Genomic DNA, 13,952 nt, shown 5'->3' with positions numbered 1-13,952 from the left:
ATACTACCTTAAAAGTCTTTAAAAGAAGAAGGTGGAAAGACATGCTATATATAACTATAATAATTGTATTTATTAAAAAACGTGTATTCCCATATCCTTAAGGTTGAAAATATTGGTGTTTGTTTTGTTGAGAAATTCTCTGCTCTTCTCCCAATTTTATGAACATTTATTTGGTGGTTTGTGATTGCAAAGCTATATATAAAATGGTCTAAATATTAACCCAGCGATGAGCTCCATAGAATGTATTTATTTATTTACAATATTTTTATTCTGCCCTGATCTATGAAGATTCGAGACAGCTATAAAAAAATAATAAAAACTATACAGAAGGAGTAAAAATAAACCATTATTACTCCAATGGCTAACCAAGATTGAGTCCTCCTGATTTTATTTTTTCCTCAATTTACACAGGGTAGGAGCTACATAGCTCTTCGGGGGAAAGTATTCCAGAGAGTAGGAGCTACCAGCACGAAAACCTCTCATGTGCTTGTGCATTCATGTTAGCAAGATTCAGTGCTGAGAGAGCAGGATCGAATAGCCTCCCTTATACAGAACTTTTCTGTATCTATTTGAATCAATAACTTTGTCTTACTTTATTAACCCGTCTGTTGTACTTGGAGTGAAGAATTCATAATCCCACTTCTTGTTCATTGTATGGATTTTTCTAGAACTACAGTTATTTTATTTGCTAACTTCTCCATTGAATTTTTTTTTTTTTTTTTGCTTAATTGCAACTGCTGTTTGAAGGCTCCGGGTTTTTATGCAGATTAAGAATGCTGTATTTCTCTATGTGTACATATACATTCACTCTCTCTCACACACACACACACATTTTGTTTGTATATACAAATATAACAAATAGAGAAAATGAATTTTGGAGATAAGTTTTTATATGCTCTCAAGGCTATATATCAGCAGCAGTCTGCTCAAATTATTATTAATGGGGGATTGACAGAGACTTTTAATATTGAAAAGGGACAAGGTTGTCCATTATCTCCTTGTTATTTGTTTTAACAATGGAGATTTTGTTAATTCAAATTCAAGAGTCTACAGTACTTAAGGGAATAAAAATAAATAAGAATGAGTATAGATTGAGAGCTTTTGCAGATGATTTGGTGTTAACTTTACAACAACCGATTCAATCGGTTAGTTATTTATTGGAACTTATAACTCAATATGGGAAATTTTCTGGTTTCGAAGTAAATAATAATAAGACAAAGATATTATCTAAGAATATGACTGAGAAGGAAAACGAAATTTTAGTTAGACTTACAGGTTTTCAGATAGTGAAGAAGGTTAAATATTTGGGAGTATATATAACCGCTTCTAATGGGAAATTATATAAGAATAATTATGAAGTATTATGGACAAAAGTAAAAAAAGGATTTAAATGATTGGAAAAAATTGCAACTGTCGTTGTTGGGGAGAATTTCAGCTGTTAAAATGAATGTTCTACCAAAGTTTCTTTTTTTTGTTTCAAATAATACCCATTTAAAAAAAAGATGCTAATTTGGATGAGTGGCAGAAGAGTATCAATAAATTTATATGGGCTGGGAAGAAACCAAGGGTGAAGTTTAAGATTTTGCAAGATGTTCGAGAAAGAGGAGGGCTTAAAGCGCCTAATTTGAAATTATATTATGATGCAGCCACATTAACTCTGATAAGTGATTGGCTTAATTTAACAAATAAAAATATTCTTTCTCTTGAAGGGTGAGATTTATTATATGGTTGGCATGCATATTTAATTTTTAGTAAGAAAGTAGATCAGGCTTTTAAATTGCATATTTTAAGAAGTGCTCTACTTCGAGTCTGGAAGAAATATTATTAGAGGTTAAATTATAAAATACCTATTTGGGGGATTCCTGGACATGCAATTGAGGGGATCTCTAAGGGGATGAATTTTGAAAAAATTTCGTATAAAGAATTACTTATTTGTTCGGGTAATGACTGGCAATTAAAATCTTTAGATGTATTAAGGCAAGAAAATATTTTACAGTCATGTTTTCAGTATTTACAAATAGTGGATAGGTGGACTTTAGATAAGAAAGTTGGAATAACATTAGGAGATGAAAATTTGGTAATTCAGATTAAAGATCAGAATAAGGCTCACATAAAAAGAATTTATAATGTGTTAATAGAATTGGATTCGGAAACGGAATTGGTTAAAGATTGTATGGTTAAATGGGCTCAGAATATCCAGGAACCGATCCCATTGGATTTATGGGAGATAATTTGGATTAGAAATGTTAAATTTACACAGGCTCAAAATTTAAGGGAAAATTTTTATAAAATGCTTTATAGGTGGCATTTGGATCCTAAAAACTTGTCTTGTATGTACTCTAACTTACAGCCCAAATGTTGGAGATGTGGTAGTTCTGATGCAACTTACTTTCATGTTTGGTGGACTTGTAAAAATATTAAGGTTTTTTGGATTATGATTTGGTGGAACATTCAAAATATTTTTAAAAGGAAGATAAAGTTTACTCCTCAACTATTTTTATTAGGAATTTTTGAGGATTTTGATGTCAAAGAAACTATTTTAATGTTGAATTTAATTACAGCAGCAAGGCTATTGATAGGTCAATATTGGAAGAAAGATTCGTTGCCTACAATAGAAGAATGGACACTTAAGGTTTCTAATTTAGCAGAAATGGCTAAAATTTCTGCTTATTTAAAGGATCATACACAAGAAAGATATATTATGGTATGGAGTAGATGGATAGATTATATTCAGATTAAATATGGAACTAAAAAGTTCCATTTATTTTATGATTAAATTTTAATATAATAAGTATTATTAATAGTATTTTATAATTGGAATTATTTAGTTTATTTACTGTTATTATGGTTTTTTATAATAATCGTTTATTAAGGTTTAAAGGGAGTTAAGGGTTAAGTATGAATTTAGTTGTTGTATAAATTGTTAAATTTAATTAGATTATGTTTAACCTATTTGTTAAATTTAATTAGATTATGTTTAATATGTTTGTATTCGGCTCTGGGAAGTGGGGGGGAGTAGGAGGGTGGGGATGGGTGGGTTAGTGGGTTTATTCTGTTAATTATTAATAAAACTATTTAAAACTTTTTAAATAAAAAAAATAAAAAATAAAAAATAAATATAACAATAGTATTAATCTCTTTCCTAACCTGCGTCTTAACCTGCTTCCTCTTGAGCATTATTTTTGACCTTTGGAAATAAATCAATTAAGTTCTATATTTTACTGAAGGATGGAGATTGATATGAGTAACATTTGGATTCTATGTCTGAAAGATCAATGTTAACTTATTACTTCTTCCCATTAATCCTTGGAAGAGTGATGGCTGGAAACTGAAATATTCTTAGCACCCCACTTCAGTTTCCAATTGATACAACAAGGTTATTTTTAAGGTTTACAACACATCAAATAGTTTTCATCTAAAATCTAGGTGGTATAAACCACTTGACAACTACTATTTATTATTGTTATCTTCAACACTATTGCACATATTTCCATTAGAATGTAATAAATCAGGACACCTATTCATACTCCCAGAGGTGGGATAGCTAATATTAAGATAGACTGAGCTTTACTATCACCCTTTGCCTTGTTAGATAAAAAAATATTCCTTAAGTATAATACCCCTTAAAGTGGTTTGAAAAGCATATTTGAGATTGGCAGGTCATTAGGTGCAAAAGCTTACAACCTGGTGTAAGAGATCTTTCAAGAGCTGGTGAAGAAATGGGAAATGTCAGATGGATATTTCTGTCCTTTCTGGTGAAATAGCTATTAACTTTGTGATTATACAATCTGTGATAAAGAAGTTCAAGCAATTCACTTTTCAAGATTCTCTAGCCTAACCTTTTTTTAACCTGGTATTAAACCCAGTTAATACAACTCATGAGAATCTTGCCTCCCTATTTGTGTGCTGGGGTTTAGGGGTTTGACACCTGGAGTTATACGAACAAATGGTCATCAAAGCTGCCAAGAAGTATAGCTGCCCTGAGTCTAATATTTTAGCATCCAATGTTATTTAATGTCAGTCAGTTTTTAAATGCTTTGGGCCCCAGGCCACCAGGTCTATTTGACTGGCTGGAAGAATCTCATCGTGATTTAGCATAAATTCATTTTTCCTCAGTCCCTTGAAAACTACAAATGGAAAAAAATACAAATAGAAAACAACACTTTTCCTATTCAATTAGAGATGGGTAAAATACTGACATGGCATCAAGGATCAAACCCTGAATTATTGCTAAAATTTGGGAACCTATTATTCCAAATTGACATTTCTGTGGAACACTTTTCATATGATGAATAGGTAAATATTGTCTTGTACAGAAGAATTAAGCTAGCCCACTATTTTATTCTACAAAAATAACGTGAATCCCACCCACCTTACATGATGGTTGTTATGGGAAAAATAGGAGGAGAAAGGAGTGTTAGGTATCATTGCTGCCTTCAATTATTTCTAAAAATAATAAAGATGGGATATAAATAAATAAATCCCATTTGCAAAATCAGACTTCATGAGAATAAAAGAGTATCTTCCCAAGCCAAGATGGGTTGCCCGATTCCTGAAATTTCATGAAATAGACACTATTCTACTTGTCAATGATTGTTTTTCCTGGTGAACAATTCTGCTGAATTGCAGAACTGAAAAAGCAATGTAATTCTTTATATTCAGTGCACGTGCTATGAAAAAAAATGTTCAGGCATGACAGAATCATATAATAATTTTAGTTTTAACATTGGTAGATGGCTATTGATATTGAGAAAATTTCCAAGAATATTTCATCCATTTAATCTCAAACTCATATTCATGTACATCATTGTCTTTTCCGAAAGAAATGAGGTCTGTGTCTCCTTGTATGTGAAGATATATTTTCTATTGCCTTGACCCAAGAATTTATTTATTTAACCTACTGGTTGCCAGCTCCAATTTTGAATTTGCTGCGAATGAATTAACTAATTCTCTAAGGAAATAATAATGAAAGGAAAGAATAATGAATAATGTATGTTTGATTTAGAAATATCTACAATTTAAATACCTAAAAAGTCTATTTCCCTTTTTCTCAATTTTTTCGATGCACGTAGCTGCACTTTTAAAAAGAATGGCAGTCAAGAACTGCAGCGAACAGATGGTGGATCAGGAATTTTGGTCCCTTTTTCTTTTATAAATACGGTGACCATACATCTTTTATTATAAAGGACAACCCTTTATTTCAGAAAGCTGTCCTTTAGATATAATTTAACTATTTATTTTCTTGGTTTTGCCCTTGAATTTTCCATTATAAAGCAAAGTTATAAAAATAAACATTTTTAAAAATTTCTTCCCCTTATGAACCTCTTTCAGATTTGTCCCCCTTTTCAAGTTTTTCCTTTGTTTTTTCTTACAAAAAATGGTCACTTTATTTATGCATGCAGTACATGCACACAGTACATACGTATTTTCTAGATGTATTAAACTAATGTAAATCCTAAAAGATGATTTGTTAATTTGAATGGGCATGCATCTATAGCATCAACTGGCAGTTCCTTAAAGAGATTACAAGAAAAAGATGTGTTTGAATTAGGAAGTGTAGATAGTTCCTTGGGCAGCTCTCCAAAGCACATTTTCTTTTTTTAATCCAGATCTCTGTACAGCTTAATGTTTTAAATATTTGCAATGCACCTCCATTCAAACCTTGTAAATGCATTGAATATCAGGGCTGTGTGACATTGTGGCTCTCTCTGGTGGTCAAAGAGAAAACTTTTTTAATACTTGCAAAAAGCAAAAATACAGATTTTTTCCTCCCCTTTTTGTCATATAAACAGAGGCAATAGCAGCTGCTGAGATGAATTCTGAAAGAAATGCAGCCTTGTTCATTATTTTCATATCAGCTACTATATTATTTACATATAGGCAATGAACCCTATATTCCTCTAATAAACCTTTTAATGATAAAACTTCTTCTGGACCGTATAGCTCTATGTAACCCTAACTAGTGAGCATGTATCAGTATGTTAGAATATCTGGCAGTTATTGGGTTAAATGCTAGGTATGTTGATGGGTCAGAGGGAGGAGTCTCAAAAGGTCATTGGTCATTGGGAGACTTCCTTGACACAAGCCAGATCGGAATGCCTTTGTTCATCCAGCCTCATGTCTCTTAGCCACACGGCTTGGAGATCCTATGCCAACATGTGATGCTCAGGCAGAAGAAGAGGGGAAAATTCAATATCAGTTTACCTGTGGAATGAACCCAATACTGCAAAATATGTTTCTGGATGTATCTCCACATAACAGTGAGTTATTGTTTAGGATTCCTAGAAATAAAAGCGATATTTTCTGTTTATTCTTCTGAGTTATCTATCTATTTGGGACAGAATAGTAAATTGATAAGATTAATTTTCCTCTGATCTCCTGCAACAGTTTGAAGGAAGAAAGTAAACCTATTAGTCTTTCTCTATATCAGCCCTTAAGGAAGTAAAGCAGATATTCTCGTGCAAGTAAGAGAATGCTCAGAATTCATATCAGCTTTGTAAAGGCAAGTAGTAATTTGATGTGGCTAATTTCCTTCAATTGCCTGCAACAGTAATCTCTGGGATCAGTCTCCCACTAAAGCCTGCAAAGCAAAGCCAGTGTGTTTGTTTGGCAGACAGCCTTTCAAAGGTGTGATTCAGATGCATTGTTTTGCTAATTCGCTGTTAACTCTGCAAGTAGCCACTGCATGACAAGGTTTACCTGCATATTGACAAGCCTCTGCTGGCAAGGATTCATTATCAGTCAAATTCTGCATGCTAGCCAACGTTTTAAAGAAAAGTAAAAGTTATAAAGTGCCTTGTGTCTGTTTTTAAATTGCCTTTGGATCTGTTTACAAGCTAATGTTTAAATCAAAGAGATATTGTGATGTTTACCTTACTAAGTAGAAAAGGAAAAATCTATACTCTTATTTCTTGCATGTAAGGTCTGATTTCTAACACCAAAAGAGAGCAGCAAGGGGCCCCTTCGAGGGCTATAAAAGGGCAATTATCTCTCAACCGAATGCTGTTTTTTAGCCCACTTGCCGTAGCAACAGGTTACTAAGGAAAGCAATTAAGCTCCTCTCACAGATACAGCACTGGTGGAAAAGCTAAACTCCCCCCTCCCTTAGGAATGCTTGGAATTTCAGTCAATGCTAATGGAATAAGAAGGCATCTGGTTTCAGAGGCAGAACCAACCCCAATAGCATTGCAGTAGCACCCCCTAGAGGAGAAGAAGGTACTTCACTGCTCGCATCACTAACTACACAGAGTAAATCTGTTAGTTAAAGAGCAAGTTACTTAAATTTATCCCAAGCTACCAACACCCCCTAGAGGGCACAGAGTGAACTTCGCCAAAGTATTCACTCACTCAAGCTGAAGACCAAGTTGTTCCAGTTTGAGGCAAATTAAGGAGAAGAAAGCAAAGCCAATTGTCCTTGCTTATTATCATAAGCTGATGACCAAGGTGTTCCAGCCTGCAACTTAATGGCCAGGTGGGAGTTTTATAGCTCTACACTCTCCCACTGGCCACAAGTAGTAACATGGTAATAGGAAGAATTTGGCTGGCCTTTCTTCAGATGCCCCCTAGTGGTTAAAGGAGGAACTACATGGAAGCCTTTAATCACGTCCAGAGCCAGCCCTCTAGTGGACAAAGGGTGAACCTCGAAGAAAGAGCACCCTGGTAGCTGACCTGCAGCAAGCGACCCTAGTGGTGAAGGGGTGAACTGCACTGAAGTACTCACAAATGCAGGAGAACACACCCAGTGGCATCTCCACCCACAGACAGCACCTCTGAAGCTGATCTACAAGTAGCGACCCCTAGTGGTCAAAGAGAGGAGTTCTTCAGATTCGCTTCAAAATAGCTGAGAAGAACACTGAACCTACCCTAGCCATGGCAGAGTGTCCCACTGGTCTAGCAGAAGGGGGTTCAACCAACCAGCCTAGTTGAGATACACCAACCAGCCAGCCAAGGAGAAATGCTGCCAACAGCCAACCTTGATCTGCACACAGAGGCTGTAGCTCAAGCCTCAGTGAAACCAAAGACCTCTCAGAGTCACTATGATCTGAGACAACAAAGAAAGCCCACAGAAGCCATGCACTCACATCTGATGGAGAAATGGGACACCATCCACAAGCACCATGAAAGATACTGGGACAGATTATACAAACTCTACCATGAACAGAAAGAGGAACTCTCCCCAGAATCTGCGCACGCAGTGGAAGGAGATAAGGAAGACACCTATGCTCAATGGATGGACTCTGAACAGCAACTCAAGGACATTCAGGAACAATTAAGAGACTCAAGAGTCGATAGCGAGATGCAAAGCCTCAAGCTATTAAACAAGGAATGTAAGAAGCTTCTAGAGAGCTCACAGGGTTCCCCAGAGCCCAAGCCTCGCCAGACAGGCAGACCGGTCAACAGGGCTGAGTCCGAAGTTTCCCGCTCCTCACATGCACCATCATGACGGGCACATGTGGCTCCATCTCACGCGTCTGAAAAGGCCTCATCCTTTCGCCATATCTCCAAGACTCATTCCAGCATGTCACAACAATCTCCCGTCACAGGTGCCTCCCGCCTTTTGAAAGCATCTTCCCGTCATAGCCGAGCATCCAGAATTTCTCATGCAGAGCAAGTAACCATCGATGCTAAAGCTGCTGAAGCAGTCTTTCGTGTGGCTCAAGAGGAGAGGCAGAAAAAGAAGGAATTGGTGGCCATAGAACTTGAAGAAGCCGAAATAGAGGCCAAGCTAGAAGCCGAAGCAATCAAACTGAAGAATGACCGAGAAGCCGAAGCAATCAAAATAAAGAACGACTGAGAAGCTGAAGCTGCCAGAATAGAAGCTGAAACTGCCAGAATGAAGGCCGATCGAGAAGCTGAAGCTGCCAGAGTGAAAGGCGATCGAGAAAATGAAGTAGTTCAAATGGAAGCCAAACGAAAAGCTATAGCATCTAAAATGAAGGCCAAAAGAAAAGACGCCCAAGAAGAGTTTGAATTTGTTCAAAGCCAAAGAGATATGACAGACAAAATGGCTAGAGTGGAAGGCCTTCAGAAAACACTCCAGAACACCGTTATTGTGTGATCTTTTGGGGAGATAAATATCAATCACTCATTTGTCTTACTAGGGTCTTTCTGAAAGCCCTTAAGACCTGGCTATTTTCCTGGGTGTGACAGTCAGGAAGCTAGATTGACCCTAATGTGTTGACCAGTTGGTTTCCTCAGTTGCCAATTTCTGTTCATTTATTTTTGGCTTTTATGGTTTTATCTTATTACTTTGGATTGATATTTTAAATTTTGTTAGTCAGTGTTGAACCACTTACCATCTACTATACTGCTAGAAAGAGTACAGAGAAGAGCAACAAAGGTGATTAGGGGACTGGAGGCTAAAACATATGAGGAACTGTTGCTGGAATTGGGTATGTCTAGTTTAATGAAGAGAAGGATGAGGGGTGACATGATGGCAGTATTCCAATATCTCAGGGGCTGCCACAAAGAAGAGGGAATCAAGCTATTTTCCAAAGCACTTGAAGGCAGGACAAGAATCAATGGATGGAAACTAATCAAGGAGAGAAGCAAGCTAGAACTAAGGAGAAATTTCCTGACAGTTAGAACAATTAACCAGTAGAACAACCTATCTCCAGAAGCGGTGAATGCTCCAACACTGGAAGTTTTTAAGAAGAGACTGGACAGCCATTTGTCCGAAATGGTGTAGGGTTTCCTGCCTGAGCAGGGGGTTGGACTCGATGACCTCCAAGATCCCTTCCAACTTATTATTATTATTATTATTATTATTATTATTATTATTATTATTATTATTATTATATGTTGCATTATAGGGCAAAACCTTGTCAATAAAATTATCTCAGATGGGTTAATTTACAGAATGCTGGGATGCATTACTCCCCAGGGAATGAAATTTGGAAAAGTGATGATTGCTTCAGTGCTGCTGGACTGCTGCTGTGGTCATGTGATCCTCATTTTCAATGTTCTGTGACAATTTCCCAACCACTTGTAGATTTCCTCACTCCCTTCCCCACCCAATAATCCCACTCAGCAGCCCACCTAGAAGTAACAACTGTTGGGAAGGGGACGGGAGGGGAGGAAGAGAGAACTAAGAAGTAAGTAAGTTTTCTGTTTCTCTGTTTACATAAGAAAGGAAAGAGGAGAGAAGGAAGGAAGGAAGGAAGGAAGGAAGGAAGGAAGGAAGGAAGGAAGGAAGGAAGGAAGGAAGGAAGGAAGGAAGGAAGGAAGGAAGGAAGGAAGGAAGATTTCCAATGTTCCCTGTCAGCTTCTCTCAATGGTGAAATTGGCAGAAAGTTGGAAATTGCTCTCGTTCCCACTGCATTTTTGCCCACCCATGGTCATTCAGTTTCTCTGTTTAGGTATATCTCTGAAATCATAACCCAACAGGGTATAGTTGTCTAGTTTATTTATTCTCATGATTCACTACTCCTATCTCCATACTTACAATATTCAGGAATCTTTAACTTCATATTTATGCAAAATATTTTATAGTGCAAAACCCATTCACCTTATCATATACTTTTTCTAAATCAATAAGTTTACAATAAACTTTATTTTTCACTTTTATACATTTTCAAATATCAGTTGAAGGGCAAAAATTTGTACACCACTTAATCAGTATAAAACTTCTGCTGAACTTTGTTCATTCTCATCTTTCATACCAGCCTACTGCTTATAATTTTCCTGTAATTTATGGGGGGATGAGAGGATGAGGGGAAGAAATGTTGTCTAGAGAACAATCAGAAAAGTGTGTGTGGGGGGGGGGGATCCACAGCTGGCTAATGGTCAGAGAAAGAAACTTAAGAGGGATCCACCCTAATTGATCAGACAGCAAGAGATTTGTATTTTCAAACATGCAAGATTCTGTTATTGTAGTCTTACAATAAAGTAGAATTAGCTCATTTGGTTGTGTTTCCTGTTGTTGTTTACCTGGGAGGGCAGAAACTTTCCAAGCACACTTGATAAAGTAATCTCCCTGTAGTTTTGTATTAACTCTTGTAACCTTTCTCTTCAATATAAAGGAACAGTAATGGCATTTTCTTTTCAATCAGCAAAAATAAACACAGCCTTCACACATGTTAAACAACTGCACGAGCACTCCAAAAGCAACCCACATCCATATTTTAATATTTTTCAAATTACAGCATCCACATCTGCAGTCTTAATCATTTTTCAACTCTCATCACACTTACAACTTCCTTTTCATCTATTTATCTTGGATATAAACATTTCTAACATTCATTTCATTTCTACACTTTAATATATCACTTAACTTACTCCATATAAATCTTTGAAATATTCCTTCCAATATTTCCTCACTTCAATTTCATTCCAAATCATGTCATCACTCTTATTTTTAATTCTGTTCACTGTGCCAATACTCCTTCTTTAGACCTTTTCATCTACTTCCAAATCATTTTTTTTTATTTCCATCATAAGCACTCTACATTTTTTTGGGCTTCTTTTAAGCTTGACTATTTTTTCCTCTTTTTGATGATGTGCCAATACTCCTTCTTTAGACCTTTTCATCTACTTCCAAATCATTTTTTTTTATTTCCATCATAAGCACTCTACATTTTTTTGGGCTTCTTTTAAGCTTGACTATTTTTTCCTCTTTTTGATGATGTCATCTTCTCATCTTCTCTAATGCAAGCTTTACTGTAGAAATAATCTAGAATGCCTCTTTGTTGATTTAGCCTATCACATGGTCAAAACCTGGGATCTTTCTTGCTATGCTGATTAGCTTAGGTCACCCTGGATCCCCCTTCCTTCCTGAGCATCATCTTTCATGATCATTTTAGTTTGGCTCTTGAAGGGACTGGGGACCTGAATTCTTCAGAGGCAACTACCCTCACAATCCTTATTATAAGTGTGAGTGGGATATTATACAACGTCTTTATAAGAATGGGCTGCCCTGCTTTAGAGACTATTGTGGAAACAAAAGTATGCCAGGTCTAAGGGAAGCAAATTCTTCAGAGATCTGTTACCATGACTCGGTAAGGATGATTTTCCATTCTATTCTCCAAAGCACCTGAAGGAAAGACAAGGATGGAAACTATTCTGATCTTGAATTAAAATGCCTTCTTAAATCAAATCAGATAGATAAACTCAATAGAAATGATTTCATAAAAAAACATATTTAATCAGAAAGATTACTTGCATTCATGACGGTTGCCTCTGATAATACATCTCTGTCCATTTCTATAGGTGAAAGAATGATGCTCTCTCTCCATACCCTCTTTATAGCAGTACAGGGTCATCGGGTGACATCTGATGGCCCATGCTCTTCTTTAGACAAAGACATTCCAATCTGGCTTGTGTCCAGGAAGTCTCCCAATACCCTTTAGAAACTCCTCCCACTGACCCATTAACATGGGATGACTGACTAGCTAAACTGCATTTCCCGTAATCCATCTCTTAAGGAGATAGCACTTAACCCAATATATGCCAGATGTTCTAACATACAGATACATGCTCTCTAGTTAGGGTTACATAGAGCTATATGATCCAGAACACTCCCTGCTTGGAAATTTACATTTCCACTACTAACTAACTGAAGTAGCAAAAAACATAGCATTAAGCACTACTCATTGTTAACTAACTTGTGACTAAATAAGTAAAAACATGGTATCAGACATGCATAACTATAAAGTAAATATAAAACATGCACAATTATAACAAAAATAAGCGAGTGTTACATCAAACAATGCATAAACACAATACATAGTTTGAGGTTTGATCTTCTGGTTCAGTCTTCGTCAGCAACGGGACCAAATCGGTGATCAGCCTGGTACAAGAGTCTTTGAGTTACAACCTGACTCATGTGGCTTCACGATCTGGACCTCAGCTTGGCAAACTAGTTCATCAACTGGGTGGGCCTGGTGCGCAAGTCCCATGGGCCAATAATTCTGGTATGCATTCTTGTCTCTCAGTGACAAGGTCTTCTTCCTGTAAAAGAAACTGGAACCAAATCTGGAACAGAAAAACTGGAACCCAAAATTTCTCAGGAACAAAGAGAACTGGATTCACAGGATACTCAGGAACCGAAGAACCTGGAAAAACAGGAACAGCTGAAGCTGGAAACTCAGGAGCAGCTGGAACTGAAGAATCAGGAAAAACTGGAACAGCTGAAGCTGGAAACTCAGAAGTTACATCCTGGAGAAGAACTCAGTCTTATGTCGCAATGGCTAGGTACCGAATCCTCAAAGGCAGTGGAAGCCTTCATCGCATCACGTTTAACGGACCTAGCCACCGGCCTTCAGCTCGACAAATGCTATGGGGCACCTTCTTTGGCACAGGCCTCATTCCTACCGGAGCTCTATGACTTCCCCAATATCAATATCAATGATCCTGGTCAGATTTGGAAATTCTCCATCTTACTAGAAGAGCTCCAGGCAGCCAAGAACGTGGCACTATGCCTGGGCTTGCCCGCCTTGAACATTTTGAAACACAGAACATTATCACCTGAAAACTACCTAGGCAGTTGAAAGATAAATGGTATGATATAACCCAGTCCCACAGGGAACAGTACCCCAGTGTACCTCTACCCTTTGCTGCTCTTGCAAAATTAGTTTCCAAGCAATCAGATATGTACAACGACCCTAACTACCTGGACGTCCACGAAACACGTTTCACGATGCCAAAACAGACCAATCACAACTGTTGCCCTAATAGAGGTTCTTTCCAAGCCACAAAGGACAGAACAACTATTTCAGTGTACAAAACAGACATCACGCCTCACCCAAAGAAGATTTCTGATGAACGAACACTGAGGAGTTCTCATTCGAATCCTCGTCCACCAAGAAAAGGCATGACTTGTCCAATTCACAAATCCTCACACTCTCTAAACGATTGCAGAGAATTTATGAAAAAATCCCTGGATGACTGAAAGGCCCTACTTAAAGAGCATAGGATATACTTCAAATGCTGTGAATCTATAGATCACATGGCCA

The 13,952-nt window shown here is 37.0% G+C and overlaps 1 protein-coding gene across 7 annotated transcripts in view; it reads left to right on the top strand.

Moving 5' to 3' along the window:
• Positions 1–13,952, top strand: part of PLD5 (phospholipase D family member 5) — a 105,268-nt gene that overhangs the window by 20,255 nt on the left and 71,061 nt on the right. Inside the window, exon 1 of one of the 7 annotated variants that reach the window (XM_039366437.1) lies at positions 6,220–6,260. The exons of 5 other annotated variants lie outside the window; for them this stretch is intronic. In XM_039366437.1, the coding sequence (XP_039222371.1) occupies positions 6,243–6,260 (18 nt within the window). In that variant the 5' untranslated portion in view covers positions 6,220–6,242. Of the gene's footprint in view, positions 1–6,219; positions 6,261–13,952 lie in introns of those variants that run through there. One more of the 7 variants, XM_039366442.1, reaches the window with a different exon arrangement.

The sequence above is a fragment of the Crotalus tigris genome, unplaced genomic scaffold (genome assembly GCF_016545835.1).
Source record: "Crotalus tigris isolate CLP2741 ecotype Arizona unplaced genomic scaffold, ASM1654583v1 scf7180000020324.788712, whole genome shotgun sequence".
Classification (NCBI taxonomy): Eukaryota; Metazoa; Chordata; class Lepidosauria; order Squamata; family Viperidae; genus Crotalus; species Crotalus tigris.
Note: the sequence above shows the minus strand (reverse complement) of the source record. Positions and strands in the feature narration are given on the sequence as shown.